Source organism: Setaria viridis, chromosome 4 (assembly GCF_005286985.2).
Source record: "Setaria viridis chromosome 4, Setaria_viridis_v4.0, whole genome shotgun sequence".
Lineage (NCBI taxonomy): Eukaryota > Viridiplantae > Streptophyta > Magnoliopsida > Poales > Poaceae > Setaria > Setaria viridis.
In genome coordinates, this window is record NC_048266.2 from 26,574,778 (window position 1) to 26,591,981 (window position 17,204).

The 17,204-nt window shown below is 42.3% G+C and overlaps 2 protein-coding genes across 2 annotated transcripts; one reads left to right on the top strand and one right to left on the bottom strand.

Annotated features, from left to right (window-relative positions):
- The first annotated feature begins 9,019 nt into the window (after positions 1-9,019).
- Positions 9,020-9,924, top strand: LOC117853122 (uncharacterized). The gene has a single exon (XM_034735490.1). The coding sequence runs from the start codon at positions 9,183-9,185 to the stop codon at positions 9,591-9,593; it is 411 nt and encodes a 136-aa protein (XP_034591381.1). The 5' UTR covers positions 9,020-9,182; the 3' UTR covers positions 9,594-9,924.
- A 1,755-nt stretch (positions 9,925-11,679) lies between these two features.
- On the bottom strand, positions 11,680-12,219 carry LOC140222626 (uncharacterized). The gene has a single exon (XM_072293456.1). The coding sequence runs from the start codon at positions 12,217-12,219 to the stop codon at positions 11,680-11,682; it is 540 nt and encodes a 179-aa protein (XP_072149557.1).
- Between the last annotated feature and the right edge of the window lie 4,985 nt (positions 12,220-17,204).

Genomic DNA, 17,204 nt, shown 5'->3' on the forward strand with positions numbered 1-17,204 from the left:
ATTGGACAGCTGTTAAACGAATTCTTCGTTATGGTCAATATACGTTGAATATTGGATTAAATATAAAGAAGTCAAACTTCATAACTTTGGGTGCCTTTTCTGATGCTGATTGGGCTAGAAGTGTTGATGATAGAAAATCTATTGTAGGTTTTGCAATATTTTTCAGTCCCAATCTTGTGTCTTGGAGTGCTAGTAAGCAGGCTACAGTCTCAAGGTCTAGTACTGAAGTAGAATATAAGTCTATGGCTAATGCTAATGTAGAATTGATTTGGCTAGAACCATTATTATTGGAACTTGGAGTGCAATTGACACAGCTGCCTATTTTATGGTGTGACAATTTGGGAGCCACTTATCTTTCAGCAAATCCGATCTTTCATACTCGAGCAAAACATATAGAAATTAATTTTCACTTTGTTCGAGAGCAAGTAACGAAGAAGCAACTACAAGTCAGATTAGTATCTACACATGATAAGGTTGCATATGGATTCACCGAAGCTTTGTTGGTTGGTAAGCTAGATATTTTCAGAAACAATCTAAATCTCAAAAGAAAGATAAGTTTAGATTGAGGGAGGATGTTAGAGATATACTTGTAACGAGTTTAGTACTATTATGATCTTAGAGATTGACTCGGGTTGCTTAGAGATAGGATCTTCTTGTAATTCAAGTTATAAGGCAAACGAGTCCTAAATGATCATAGTAGTACTCATGTAAGTCTCTTGATGAATTTCACCTTATATTAACGTGCAACCGTGGCCGGCTAGGATAGCCAACCACGTTTCCTCCAATTCTTTCAAATATCCATATCGGTTTCACCCCTACACATATTCTTGAGGTTTCTAAATTAATTGAAGTAAAATAGAGGTGGGCAAGAAAGAGCCATATGTTGCCAAAACTGAGATTACGATAAAAAGAAACTTAATAATTGACTTTCTTTGCAGTAAGAAACCAGCCATTTATTCTTTGATTTAGAAGATAAACAAACAAATTGTCGCATAATAGTTAGACACGCAAGAAAGTTGAAAAAGAAATCAACCGCAAAACTTTATCCATCTATGTAATCATGACAAACAAGAAAGTTGCTACGAGCTCCAAATTTTGCTGCTCATGTCGTTGCAGCAGACCGTAACCCTGTTATGGTCCAATAAAGCTCAACTTTTACTTGAAGAAAAAGAGAACACGAATACACGATCGCATGCAAACATTAAAATGAATGTAACACAGTGCACTGATACAGTTTTGCTTGGTACCAAATGTGAAATTCTGATCAAAACTACTCATTTGAGTGGTTAATGATTGCTATATATGTTCCTTAACATTCATGTCACAAGTAGAAAACTGAGTATTAATCCCGGTTGGGAAGGGTATATCTCTCCAATGCCTAATCGGGATTAATTTTTCGAGACAAAGGATCTCCAATGCCTAATCGGGATTAATTTTTCAAGACAAAGGATCCCCTTTAGTCCCGGTTGTTGTTACCAACCGGGACTAAAAAATTTCGAAAAAAAAAAGCCGCACGCTCCCCACACCCTCCGGCCGCCACGCCCGCTGGCCGGCCGGCCGCTGCCCTCAGCTTTGCCCCGCCGCCGCCCGCCTCGGCCCGCCTCCACTCTGCCCTCGCCCGCCATCGCACACCATCGCCCACCGCCGAGCCCACCCGCTCCGCTCCGCCCGCCGGCTCTGCCCGCTCTGCTCCGCCCGCTCGCTCTGCTACGCCTCCGCCCTACTCGCTCTGCTTTGCTCGCTCCGCTCCGCCTGTGCCCGCCGGCCTCGCGTGCTCCCCGCTGCCACCGGCTCCCCCACCCACGCTCGCCGCTCCCCCACACGCTGCCGCCGGCCCTCGCCCCGCTACCACTCCTCACTATCAGTGAGGGGCGAGTAGAGGGGGAAGGGGAGGGGAGCAGAGGTGGAGGGGGCGGGAGAGGAAGAGAGGGAGGGGGAGGAGGAGGAGATAGGAAGGAGAGAGATAAGAAAAAAGGGAGAGAGGAGAAGATATTATGTGGAGAGATGGGGGACGCGTGGGGAGCCTCTTTTATCTTGGTTGGAAATTCCAACCGAAATAAAAGACCCCCCTTTGTCCCGGTTGGTAATTCCAACCGGGACTAAATTTTTATCGCGGTTGGCGGGGCCCTTTTGTTCCAGTTGGAATTTACAATCGGGACATAAGGGGGGCGTCGGTGCCAGATCTTTACAACTGGGATTAAAGCCCGTCCCGTCGATGTCGTTTTGGTGTCTCATTTTTGACCCGGGACTAAAGGTTTTTTTAGTTCCGGGTCCAAAGTCAACTAGAATAAAAGAACTGGATGGAAGGTCAGTTCTCTACTAGTATGTATATATACTTGCACATTGAGTAAAGGCCTAAAGGGCAGAGCTGCGCTGGACCCTAAAATTGTCGCGCTGTACATCCTGCATCTACAGGCTCTTTTAGCGCCAGTTCTCACGCTTCATGTCACAGCATGGACACAACCTGCATAATTCCTTCCTGTCAACGAACCAGCAGCCATCCTCTGCGACACATCCGATCCATGGCTCCAGTCTATCTCTACAGCTAGCAAACATGGCAAGTAGAACCATGCTTGTTGCTGACGCGTCGTGGTCGTTTCTCGATCCATAGATTCGCGCTCGCTCCTAGCACTAAAAAAATGATTTGGAGGGATGCTCTGAGGACGGGTGAAATTACCACCCACTCCTACAGAAGGAGCGGGATTACTGTAGTAACCAACCCACCTCTAGAAAAGCATTTGCAGGAGCGGGTCACGTAACCCGTGACCCTGGAAATAGCCACCATTTTTAGGGGTGGGCGATGGGGTAACCCGGCCCTAGAAATCACCATTTTCAGGGGTGGGTTACCTCCATTTCTATCACCCGCTCCGGAAAATGATTTCCAAGGCGGGTGGTGACATGGCCCGCCCCTAGAAATGGTCTCGTGGAAATAAATTCATAACTTTTTCATACGATCTCATATGAAAACAAACTTTATATCAAAATTGTATAGCTCGACGAGACAGTTGAAAAGTTTTTCATTTGAGATTGATTAGTACTTCAAAATATCCGTTTAAGTTGTTTAATTTCAAAAACTAAAACTTTTGAATTTTAAAATGACTTCGGCTATACAAAAGCTCAACATCAAATTTGCAGAACTCGGCGAGACCTAAAACTTTGAAGTTAACAAGTTTTCAATTTGAAATTATTTAATACTTCAAAATGTCATTATAATTTCTTTAGTTTTGAAATATAAATTTTTGAATTTTCAAATGACTTCGACTATAGAGAAGCACTATATCAAAATTGTAGAGCTCGATGAGACCTGACACTTTTTGAAGTTGGCATGTTGTTCATTTGAGATTGTTTAATACTCCAAAATGTTATTATAAGTTCTCTAGTTTTGAAATCTACAAATTTTAAATTTTTCAAAGGACTTCGATTATAGAAAAGGTCTATAAACAAGGTCTAAATGTATATAAGTATATATAAATAAATAAGTATATGTGTGAGTATATGTTAATGTATAAATATATGTGAATGTACGAGTATATGTGAATGTATGAGTATATGTGTATTTTTTGAATACAAACTTTTTCATGTTATTTCAGATGAATATAAACTTTATATCAAATTGTAGAGCTCTACCGGACCAAAACTTTGTAGTTGACAATTTTGCATTTGAGACCATTTAATAGCTTAAAAATTCATTTTAAAAGAAAAATACAAATAGAAAAATAATTGTAGGGGCAGGTGATGGCGACACCCGCTCTTGAAAATAGTTTCTAGGGCAGGTGATGGCGTCACCCGCCCCTGGAAATCATTTCTACGCGCGGGTGATGGCATGATCCGCCCCTAGAAATGGTTCCACGCAAAAAAAATCATAACTTATCTTGGATGAAGATAAACTTTATATTAAAATTGTAGAGCTCAACAAGATCTAAAACTTTTTAGTTGACAATTTTTTTATTTGAAATTATTTAGTGGTCCATAAATGTGTTACAAGCTCACAAAAGAAACACTCCGCCACGTCATCGATCCGCACCGAGCGGCGGTAGCCATCCCGTGCAGCCCAGCTGCTAATTTTTTTTATTTTTTTAATCAGTTACTAGGGGCGGGTGATTCGCTCCTGCAAATCTGTGGAAATGGTTTGCAGGTGGATACCTGAAAAGTCAATGGGTTTATGCCTGCCCATGCACCTCGTAGTCAGACAGCTAGGGTTTTACTAGAGGGCCCTGTCAGGATGCTATCTTGAGAACAAAGCAACGTACCATACTCTTGATTGTTTGGTAGATGCAGATAATTGGTTGCTGGGATCGATGCTGCATGCATCTGCTTGCTCTTTGTTGCTATATATGCAAGGGATGGTAATTATATTGATTACTCTGTAAATGTTGAGTATTGTTCACTCATGCTTAATTTATCGATAGATGATTGATGCGCAAAAAGTAGTGTAGCATATGTTTAAAGTGCAGTTAGTACACATGTTGGGAAGATGATATTATGATCAACTGTTCACTTTTCTGCTTGTACGTTCAGTAATTTTACCTTGTTGTTCGTTCTCGTTCACAACGGTGAAAGACAATACTGCAGGCATTATTGTTGTAATTCTATATACTAATACATAATTATTAGCTAGGTGATTGCATATTATAGTCAGGATCACTTATTAGTAAGAATAATGATGCTTGTTCTTGATTTAGTTAAAAAGGCAAATATGTGATGTTGTTACAATGCGACCATACGCGTATATAGTGATAAGTTCTTTTACCTGTTGCAAGGCCGTAGTGAGTTAGTGACAAGTTTGATACCTAAATTTTAAGCCATAAATTTCTATTTTCATATAACACTTTGAGAGGTCACGGGTGAGTAATCATATGTATAGTTACGTTAGGAATGATCGGACTTGGGAGGAAGAGTTGATAAGATACCAATCTATACTACAGCAAGGAAATTCATAATATGTTGTTCAATTCCTTTGAAACTTCTGTTGCATGATGACTTAATATGGTGTCCAATTAGGACTTGCAGTTCTAATAGAACTTGAGCGTTGAATTCTACTATGTGTAGAACTTCTACTTTGCATATACGAGGGTCTTGGGGTGGAGCCTTTAGAAATCAATCAAGTCCAGGGCAAACACAAGGTCTCATCAAAAGCTCGTGAGAGGCAATTAGGAACGCTCAAAAGGGATATGCTAGATAGTTCTATAGTACTATATTCTTGTATGAGGCAAGAATCAAAGGGTCCTAGAGGGTCGAGTAGGGTTGTGAGGGAGTGACAATCACTATATTCTTGTCTTGTGCTTAAACAATTCGCGGTCGGCTTCGTCAAAAGCCTATTCTCTTGTCGCGGTTGCTTCGACTTCATCAGTTGGGGTTTTCTACGAGATTCATATATTTGTTCTTGATATGGTGCAAACTCATGTCGTACTCGCAATATATATCTTTTCTATATCGGGGGGTGCTGCGTATAACAAGGGTATCACATTCTACCAACTTCATTTGCCTAGATTCATTACTTCGGGTCACAAGTCCTACATAGAATCATGAATATGTTAGGCTTTCTATCATAACCAATGTTCTCAAGTTGACAAATCGAGTCGAATTGCTTATCACGGAGTAATCAATTTGGACGAGTGTCGGTTATTTGTCGAATAGTTGATGCTACCCGGTGGGTCAGCGTAGGTCCATATATATATAACCACTAGGCCATGTATACTACGTCTGTCATATAGTGTATATAACAGGTAATGCATACCTATGTATACCTTTTGCAATTCAAAAATTAACAATGCTGATCACAAAACATGGGCTTTCATGAGTTGATAAAGGTAAAACTTGCTTTCATGCAACTATATATCTGTTCTAGTTGTTGCCACCTAGACCATGGGCTGGGCTGCAACTCTGTAGTGGACTAACTGGGCTCAAAATGATTGTGTTGTGGTCCGACTTAGTTAGAGACGAGAAGAGTTGGAAGCAGTTTTCCTTTCTAGTGTGCCCTAAACGTACCACGCATTCATTTCAGTTCGCAGCTCACGAAAGACAGGGAAAGTGAACTCCTTTTTTTCCAAAGTTGAAAACTGGTCATCAATACTTGTACTGAACTGAAGATGGAGGCTTTCTGGTATATTATCCTTTTGTCGCCGCCCAGGAGTACAGGACTCATAACTGACGTTTCTTTCTAGATCGGTCCAGTAGTGAAACGGTCAGCCCATGGGCCTGAATCAGGTGTTACATGGCAGTCCTAATGAAACATTAGTTTAATTATACCTCCCTTAACAAGTCCATTATGTACGGTGCGTGCTATCAGATCGACAAGACAAGACAAGAGGTCTCAACATCAAAAAGAAAAAAAAGAACAATGATAGGCCACTCCTTTAAACATTCTTACTTCTTTGCGGTGGAATTAAAAGTTACCCAACGTCATGGGCGTATATCAGGTTGGTTTGATATTAAGTCAGCGCACCCGTGTACTTTTCATCGATCTCAATCTTACTGTTTGAGAACTGACTTGAACTGGTGCCCATTATTGCATGTTAACTGGCGGTAATGGTGCTGATAAACGTGCGTATGACCAGGCGCCAAGCGATTTACGAAGTGCTCACAAACTTACTTGACTGGATCACTGGATGTCACTTCCGAAGAGCTTGTGACGTGCAAAACTAACTCAATAAATTTAAATGGTTTAATATTTTCTTCTCCTTCGAAATTGTGGCCATCAAGGTGGTCCATGAGCTGAAGTCAAGTCAATGAAGCCATAAACAAGTTAACAATCATATCCGAACGATGCGCCTAGGTCACATCAACTAGTAAAGTATTCAGGCAAAGAGTCACGCAATTGTCTATTTTCTTGAAGCTTAAAGGGTAACCAGTGAGTCATTGGTCACAGGAGTCATGGTCTCAGTAACGGCATGCATGATTGATAGCAACATGGGAAAGAATATTACTCCACTATTAACTACTCGCTGACAGTCTCAGTCTACCGCGCGATCGATCGATCACATGGCGATATCCAGGCATCTTGAAGCTCTGAATCTGCTGACCACTGACTGCATGAAGCAGGCAGTTTTGAGTACTGGCCTCACTTATGTAATATCAATCAGCCATTAATTTTATATTCAACGGTGAGGTTGTCGATGGCGCGCCGCCGGCGAACTCAACCGCCTGCATGGTGTACACACAACTTCAGTCGGTTAGTGACCTCGCGCATGCACCCGAGCAAATATAAACTTAAATTCAAACGTTTTCATTTGAAGTCCCTGTTCAATTCAAATGCTATGTCTCTAAGAGCATCTCCACTAGATTACTCATCCTCCATCACCAATACATCTCTCTCCCTCACCAATAACGTTTTTTGTGTTTTTTTAACTAGTGTTGTAGCATATTACCAAAACACCTCATACCATGCATAGAGTAGAGAAATGAATCACATTAATTTTGGATGAGAGGAAGGTGTGTTTTGGTGATCATCAACAAATTATTGGTAATCGGATTGGTAATCTGCTGGAGCGCCTCTCATCATTAAAAGGACAAGTTTTTAGTATTGAGGAGAAGGACGAGTAATCTGCTGGAGATACTCTAATGAGATCATACAACACTTATTTTTTTATTGTCATATGGTAAGGTGCCATTCATCTAGAATGTTGTTTATATATCTCTTTCGACATACAACCACCTACTAGTGTTTCTAACTTGTAAGGGTCATGGCTTAGAAGTATTTCATTAAAGCTTAGCAAAAAAAAATTTGTTGGTGTTGACTCATTTGGTTGAGCAGATTTAAGGTGGTTAACACCACCCCTAACTCTTTTTCGCTGGTCATTTTTAGGTGGTCTTATTGAATAAGGTGTTGCTCACTGCTATTTAAAGAGAATGAGAAGAATACTCTGAAAGAGAATTGTTGAAAGTTGGAGGTCACAGTAGATCTTCAACAATTTTGGATGGAAATTAAGGAACAAGCTTCAAGACTAGGGGCATGTTTGTTTGAGCTTTTAGGTAGCTTTTCAGTATGAAAAGCTAGAAGCTCAAACAAACAACGATTTTCTCGCGTGCAGCTTTCGAAAAATTAGAAGATCAAAAAAGCTAAGTTTAGATAGAAAGATGAAAAACTCGGTCACTTGCTTTTTCGTAGCTTTCTTAGTGCAGAAAGCTAAAAACATCTTTTAAAAAAATTGTTGACTTTTTAGAATCAAAAATTGCAACTCAAACAAATTTAGAAATGCTAAAACAACTAAGACGGAGGGAGTACACACAAACAAAATTTATCCCAAGTGGACTGCTGGTAAACTTCCATATACAGTCAATTCAACGTTGGATATTAATCTACGCTACCCGATGCTCACCTTGTAGATCCCAGAAAATTGCCCCAAGAAAAAAAGGTTAAATCCCAGTGATTTTTGTGTCACTTCCAACGCAAAAGGCTAGAAGCACCAAAATGACATAATGGTTGGTAGTTTTCCACGGTCAATTCAACGGAACGATCTGCACCAGTCACCACCAGCTCTATTGGATTCCAGTAAAATTTTGTATCCGTCGCTTGTGCGCATAACGGAAAAAAGAATAGCCGTTCAACGCAGCGAGCAGCAGAAGGCGAAGGCGATGGCGATGACGCCGGAGGAAACAGAACTGCCCGGATGTGACACTAGCAGTAGACTAGTGGCTGCCGGAGTTGAGGATCCAGCGTTCGCAGGCAGAAGATGCCGCTATTCCGCACGAGCGCTTGACCGGCCGGCGGGTGGTGGTGGCCGGTCCGCCCCCTCCGGCTGACCGCTGTTCCGTGACGACCAGCGCCTTTGACCAGCTCCCTAACTCCCCCGCACGGAGCTCACCTACCGCCTCGCTCCCAGTTTGACTTCCTGACTGCTGGGTCCCACTGATGCCTTGTCCCACTGGTCAGTGGACAAGAGGTTCTCCGAAGTGTGTACGCTTGCTTCTTGTCTTTTTGCAGAGAAAGAGCAGTGTTTTCTCCCTCCCAAGTTGCAGCTTGCGACGGCGGCGGATGCAGCTATAAAAACCGGGCGGCTTCCGCAGCCGATTCAACAACACATCAACGCAAAGAAAAGTCGACCCTCGTGCGATGCGCAGCTAGGCTTTGCACACGTCGGCATATATCCAAGTTTTCGAGTCCAAGATCGAGGAGAGGCAGCTGGGGTCAAGGTACTAGCAGTGGTAGAGCTTGGAGAGAGGTCAAAGCTAGCTCGGAGCGCATGGCCATGGAGGTCCAGGGCTCCAGGCGGCACCAGGACGCCGGCGTGAAGGTCAAGTTCATCGAGACGCGGTTCATCAGCTCCGACGCCGCCAGCTTTAAGGCCGTCGTCCAGCGCCTCACCGGGAAGTCCTCCTCCCTCGCCGCCTCGCCGCCGCCGGCGCCGCAGCCGCGGAGGCCGCACCCGTGCCGGCCGGCCTTTGCTGGCGCGGGGCAGCAGCAGGCGGCCGCCGGGTGGCCGGAGCAGCACCATACTCTGATGACCGTGCCGGCGCCGAAGCAGGAGCCGCTCGCGGCGGCGGCCCCTCGCCTGGATGAGATGCACGAGCTCTGCGACTTCGCCGACCTGTTCTACACCACCGCCACCGCGGGCGCACGGCACGACGACGCCGGCAGCGCCTTCCCGTACTGAAATGACGTCGCGGGCCTTAATTCTTGTTTTGTGGAGCTCGAATGCTTGTGGTTTGCCGTTGCAAATTCGGAGTGTGTTGAGCACATTAATGGTCCAGTAGATGCGATGGTCTGCGATCTGCCACCCGCTGTACTGTTTGTTGGGTTTTCACAGGAATCAAACACATCGCGGACACAAGAAAACAAGAACACAAAGACTTCCGAGGCCGCAAACAGCTTAGCCTTTTCTTCTCTTCTTTATTTCTTACGTTACAAACCCATCAACATGCATGTGTATGCTTTTATACTCCGAAGTATCTAACCGGCCAGAATACAAGCTCCTTTCTTGTATACGTTCTGGACTCCATGCACTAGCATGTATACTCTACCAAAAACAAGCATACAACATGCACTAGTCAACTTTGATTAGCTGCCGGATTCCGCGAGCTCGCACACTTCCGCGAGTTCGTATACGGCAGCTGGCCTGGCCAACCAAAGCATAGTTACGTATCCTAAGGATTAACTCAAACCTAACTCCAACTCCTGTACATGCACGACAAGACAACTCCACTTGCCTTATGCATACAAGGACTCTCACGCTAGCACATACATGGCATGCATGCAAATACTAGTAGATTTCTACACGCTAAACTTATCCATACTATCACTATTACCGTACTATAGACTAAGATTTACAAAAACAAGATTAGCTCCTTCATTCACCCCCTTAATCTTGTTATCTTCAAAGTAGTGCCAGGTGATCCTAGAGAACTGACCTTTCATCCACCCCTTTTGTTCCGGTTAATATTTAGCCCGTGACTAAAGTGGCTTTAGTCCCGGGTCAAAAATGAGGCACCGAAAGGACACCGACTGGAGGAGCTTTAGTCCCACTTGAAAAGATACGATAGCGACGTCTTCCCTTTTGTCCCGGTTGGAAATTCGAACCGGGACAAAACACCCCCCTGTGTCCCGGTTGTTAATTTCAACTGGGACAAAAGATTTATTCCCGGTTGGAATTATCAACCGGGACAAAAGAGGACCTTTAGTCCCGGTTGGTAGCTCCAACCGGGACGAAACGCCCTCCCATGCGCGTCCCCCCCTCTCCACATTAACTTCTCCTTTTTCTCTCCTTTAATTTTTCTTCTCTCTCCTTCTCCTTATCTTCCACCAGCGCCTCCCCCTTGCGCACAGTCACCCCCTTCTCCTCTCCCTCTCCTCCTTCACCTCCTCTCCCTCTCTCCTCCCTTTCCACCTTCTCCTCCTTCCCCTCCCCTCCCTCCCTTCCTCTCCCAGCCCCTCCCCCTCTGCTCCCCTCCACTTCCCTCTCTGCTCGCCCCTCACTAGCAGTGAGGAGCGGCAGCGGGCGCGAGGGCGGGCGGGCTAGCGGCGCGGAGGAGCGGCAGCGGCAGGCCAAGCGGGAGCGGCGGAGCGGGCGCACGGGCGGCCGGGCGAAGCGGGAGCGCGCACAGTGGCGGGGATACCGGCGGGCAGAGCGGAGCGGGGCCGAAGGCAGGCGGCGGGCGGCGGAGGGTGGAGGCGGAGGGGTGGAGGCGGGCTGAAGCCGGCACGGTGAAGGGTGGGCGGAGGCCGACGGCGGTGGGCGGCGCGGGAGTCGAGGCGGCGCGGAGGCCGTCTGGTGCTGTTTTTTATTTTTTTTCCAAAATTTTTTAGTCTCGGTTGGTAGTACCAACCAGGATTAAAGGGGGTCTTTAGTCCCGAGCGCCCTTTTATCTCGAAAAATTTATCCCGGATGGTTTTTAGAGAGATTTGGCCCCTACCAACCAGGACTAAAGCTAAAGTTTCCAGTAGTGGTAGCCATAAATAGTGCCTTCACCTCCTTCTTTGATTCATCGCAGTCCCATTGAAAGTGTCCATAGTTGCTGCACTTATAGCACCTTACTTTTGACTTGTTGAATTTCCGATTCTTACTGCCATCCTTTTGTTCCCTAGCCCTCCATTGTGCTTTGGTTAGCAACAGACGCTCATCATCATCCTTCTCTTCCATAGCTTTCCACAGGACTTTGATGAGTGACACATGCTCAGCACCATCATCATTATCACCACAACGCAGCCTTTCTTCATACGCTCGGAGTCTCCCAAAAACTTTTTCAACAGTCATTGTTGTTTAAGTCACCGAATTGCTCGATAGAAGCAACAATCTGCCAGAACTTGTTTGTAGCAGCTCTGAGAATTTTCTTTACCAAATAAGAGTCCTTAATTTTGTCACTCAACCCATGAATCGTACTGATGATCGAGTGTACTTTCATTGCAAAGTCATCAACTGAATCAGTACTTTTCATCCTCAATCCATCCAGCTCTTCTCTAAGAGTTTGGACACGAGCATCCTTTACGCGCTGAGCACCTTGGTACATTATCTTGATGCACTCCCATGCCTCCTTTGATATTTCCTTCTCCGACACCGCCAACAAAGTCTCCTTTGGGATCCCTTGATAGATAGCAGCGAGCGCCATCTGATCCTTTTTAGGGTCAATTTTCTCTTTAGGGTCAGCAGGCTCGACAACATCCCAGACACCTTGTGCACGCATAAACACCTTCATCTTGATCGCCAGGTTGTAATTAAGCATCGGATAGTGCAACGACACTAGAGAACTCTCCTTTGCCGCAGCCACGCCTGATGTGCCCGTCATCTTCGCTTCACCAAGCTCTTGATACCAAATGTTGGGTTTTCACCAGAATCAAACACACGCGAACACGAGAAAACAAGAACACAAAGACTCCCGAGGCCGCAAACAGCTTAGCCTTTTCTTCTCTCCTTTTATTTCTCACGTTACAAACCCATCAACATGTGTATGCTTTTATACTCCGAAGTATCTAGCCGGCCAGAATACAAGCTCCTTTCTTGTATACGTTCTGGACTCCATGCACTAGCATGTATACTCCTACCAAAAACAAGCATACGACATGCACTAGTCAACTTTGATTAGCTGCCGGATTTCGCGAGCTCGCACACTTCCGCGAGTTCGTATACGGCAACTGGCCTGGCCAACCAGAGTTACGTATCCTAAGGATTAACTCAAACCTAACTCCAACTCGTGTATATGCACGACAAGACAACTCCACTTGCCTTATGCATACAAGGACTCACGCTAGCACATACATGCCACGCATGCAAATACTAGTAGATTTCTACACGCTAAACTTATCCATACTATCACTATTACCATACTATAGACTAAGAGTTACTAAAACAAGATTAACTCCTTCACTGCTGAGCTTAGGCTCCATACGCGCAGTACTGGAATTGACGAGCGGCGTCGAAGTACAGTGAAATGCTGCAGGGTCGAATTTGTAACGTGCAAACAGCAGATCATGTTGCAATATACGTAGAATTTTTTCCCCGCACATATCCGAAAGTTGTCAATTTTCTTGAATGCGCACTTATTTTTGTTGCGAGGGGTTACTGGTACGCATGACTTTCAGTAAAAAAAAAAAGATTAATTTCAGTGTAATAAATCCGACCGTGAAATAAACTCAGCTTTGTAATTAATTCTTCAAAGATGAGGTTTGTTGATTTCAGCACTGAACTAAATTATAATTTTAATTTGGCTTTGTTATAAGTCAAATCCTTTTAACTTTGATCAAGTTTATTGAAAAGAGCACCAATATTTAGGCCACTCTCAATGGGAGTTCATTCTCATTAAATAGAGTGTCATGTCAGCGTTTTTGATGATGTGGCAAAGAGTTAATGAAGAAAGAGATGAAATGAGTTTCATGGTGATGAAACCCTGTGTACATTGTTTCCAACACAGTTTGTCTTGCATGTAGCCTAGAAAATAATAATAAATGAAACAATGCATTGTATGAAACTATTTCAACTACAAATTAAATGTTCTTTTGCTTATGTGGCATTTTAGAAACATAAACATGAAATTCCTCATTGGGAATGACCTTACAACATTTTATTAGTTTTATTAAATCTTTCATAAATATGTTAATGGATGAACTACATACTACCTTACTTCAACTAATCATCTCATCCTAAACGTAATATATTTATCAATGGAGAAAGAGATAAGTTTGTACAATCGATCCCTTCAAATATGATTAGGATCTGATCCACCAAATTCTTTTTCACAACTGTCTAAAGCTAATCTGAATGAATTAGGATTTCATAGTGATGTTTCTAAAATAGCTATATATTAGTAAAAGAAAATGAAATGATTTTTCAAACCACCCATCGATGAAGATGCGACGCCTGACATGGTCTGCTGTCTGCCACCAACTGGACTGTTGACCTTAGGGCATCAGGAGTGTATGAGGGCGATCCGGCCTATGGGTGGGCCCCATGGTCAGATAAGACCGCCTCTGCTGTGTATGAGGGCGAGATCGGCCTTATAGAGGTGGGTCCCGCTGCAAGTAAAAATCATTCGATTCCTCTGCTCTCGTCTTTCGTGCTTCCCCGCCGTGCTAGGCCACCGTCCGCCTGTCCCGCGCGCGTCTGGCCCCACCAGCGTCCTTTCGTCCCTTTTTTTAATCGTCAAGGCCGGGTCTTTAGTTTGAGGTCGGGTCTTCACCTTTGTGCCGTAGGACCCTCCTTGGACCGGCTGTTGACCTTAAGCTACTTAATGGGTGTTTGATATGAGAGGTTAAATTTTAGCAAGGTCACATTAAATGTTTGATACTAATTAAGAGGACTAAATAAAAGCTAATTATAAAACTAATTGCACTAATGGAGTCTAATTCGCGAGATGAATCTATTAAGGCTAATTAATTCATCATTAGCAAATGGTTACTGTAGCATCACATTGTCAAATCATGGACTAATTAGGCTTAATAGATTCATCTTGCGAATTAGACTTCATCTGTGCAATTAATTTTATAATTAAACTATGTTTAATATTCCTAATTAGTATCAAACATCTAATGCGACATGTGCTAAAGTTTAGCACCTATCCATGCACCCCTCGACCCTCTATTTTTCCACACTCCGGAATGCCCTTACTCAGGTAACTCCATCGCACAGTACTGGATATGACAAGCAGTCATCGAAGTACAGGGAAATGTTTTTTTTAAAGAAGAGTACAGGGAAATGGGCTGTGTCGAATCTGTAACGTGCAAACAACAGATCATGTTGCAATATACATAGAATATTTTTCACAACACATACCCGAAAGTTATCAAATTTCTTGGAGTTTTGTGCATTTTTTATTTTTGGTGGAAGGGGTTACTGGTATGCTGACTTTTCACTGAAAAGATTAATTTCAGTGTAATATTTCCAACCGTGTAAGGCACTCAGGTTTACAATTAATTCCTCAAAGTTTCGTTGGTTGAAGCACTTGAACTATATTCCTACTAATGATCTTATCCTTTTTTTCAGGAGTACTAATCATCTTATCTTAACCATCAAATATTTACAATCGGAGACGAATTCAGCGTAGCTCAGTTAGATTTACTCACACAGATTCAATTATCAACTCAGAATGGATACTACGATGCTATTTCTTACCATGACAGGAGACGTGCCCATCCCATGGTGACTTTATCAAATCATAGTGCTAATAGAGGTACGATTATGTACATGTATTTATATCAATGAACATGCGTACATATCTATGTGTATTGTGTTTCGAGGAAAAAAAACTTTGTACAATTAATCCGGTCCAATTTAATTTTGATGATCTGGGATCTATGCTATTAGGATTTGATAGATCATTTCCCTTTTCTAAAACAGTACCATGTAACTCGTCCCTGTTTTTTTTTTGGAATTAGGACTTGCATTCATCATGCTGTAACTCGTCCCTGTTTTTTTTTTTGGAATTAGGACTTGCATTCATCATGGAGCATGATTACAATCTGCCACTAACAAGCTGTGGATGCACGACGGGTCCAACGCCACACCACTGTCTCTACGGTTAAAAGTAGAAACATGGAGTGAAAAAATGAATACGAGGATTCTCTCCATTAATTAAATGAGTGGTATGGTTACATATTTATATAAGAGGAGAGGATATGCCCAAAGGTCACCATATCCCTTGGAATTCACACCCTTCCATGAAAGGTCTTGTACAGTTGTCTCTAATCCTAGTTGATCACTAAAAAAATATTTCACAACACTCCCCCTTGATCAATTAGCTAGTTGTAAGCTTCATGTCATCCTTATTCAATTATGTTTGATTATCATAAGGGAAAAACTTCTCGAAAAACTCTATGGGAAAAATATTGAGGAGAAACCAACTTGTATGTCCATATGCCATTAAAACTCCTTTAAAACCCAGTGGAAAAATATAAGGAGAAAATGATATAACATATTTAGATTATTGTCTCATTGTAAACTCATATGAGAAAAATCTTGAAAAGGAAAACTCATAAGTGAGTTTGGAGATCAATAATATTATGATCTAAGGATCATATTCGAATAACCTTCCCCAAAACCTAATAGGAAAATATGAGAAGGAATTATATATCTTTTATACCTTCTTAAAAACTCTTGTAGAGAAAACGGATATGACATGTAATATGTCTTGAATACCACCTGTGGGGAAAATAGGTGATATGACATATATTTGTGTATTGATATTGCCTCATTAAAACCTTTGATGAGAAACCTTTGTGAGGAAAAACTCATATTGGTAAAAGAGTACAATATGATGTTGGATAGAATAGAATTTTAGGAGAGTCTCCCCCTGAGCCTTGCAAAAGTTAAAGTTGTCACTCACCACTTACCATGAACACCATTCTACGATGTAGTGGTGGATAAGTACATTAGTGAGTATATTTTGCAAGATGTCCATTCCCTCACTTTGTGAAAATGAGGATAAAATATTTTGGGCAATAAGTTAATGATATTGCTCATTTTTAATATGGTTTCATCCGAGCAATACAAGTTGCATTATCATTTATGGATAATGTTTAGTGATTTGATGGAATCACATTTTATCATTCAGTGAGGTCATACATATACATGTGATGCTTCAGAATGATAGATAAAAGTTTATATTAAAGTTCATTTTGATGACTCACATGAAAACTTTTATTATCTATATCAGTCTATGATCTGGCAATATGGGGATCAATTAGCCAGTATCTTGATATCCTACTTTGTCATGTCTCGAAATAATAAATCAAGACTTTTTAGTACCATTTAGATATCTGTGGATATCCTTTTTTTGAATCCCACCAGTATGGTGTTGTTGGAGTTGCACTAATTTGTGCTATAGTAAGGTATCTATAAATGCAATATCAGGCCTGTTGTAATTTGTATAATACACAAGCACTTTGTTGGCACTAAGTTTATCATCCCAAGGTCTAAATGGATATTGATCCATCTTTAGGGATTGAATGATCACAAGTGTTGATGGATATGTTTGTCCAATATTATTTGAATATTGGTATACAATATCAATTGAATATTGATAAACTAATATATATGCATAAGTCGTAAACTTAAGCATAGTTTGGTTTACCTAAATCGTCATCTCAAATTCCATCATGAAATGATTGCTTGTTTGTTTGTGTGTTGAGATGATGGAAAATCCAAGTTAGATTTATTTACGAACACACGTGCAAATCATAGTGATTGGAGTAATCATTCTACGGAAGATACTCACTTAGTCAGTTGTACTACAATCAACTTGACTATTTCAAGTCATTGGTGACTTGAGTAATACACAAT

What these genes read in the sequence shown, in the direction of transcription:
- LOC117853122 (XM_034735490.1), top strand. Translation starts at nt 9,183, where the DNA reads ATGGCCATGGAGGTCCAGGGCTCCAGGCGGCACCAGGACGCCGGCGTG.
- LOC140222626 (XM_072293456.1), bottom strand. Translation starts at nt 12,219, where the DNA reads ATGACGGGCACATCAGGCGTGGCTGCGGCAAAGGAGAGTTCTCTAGTG.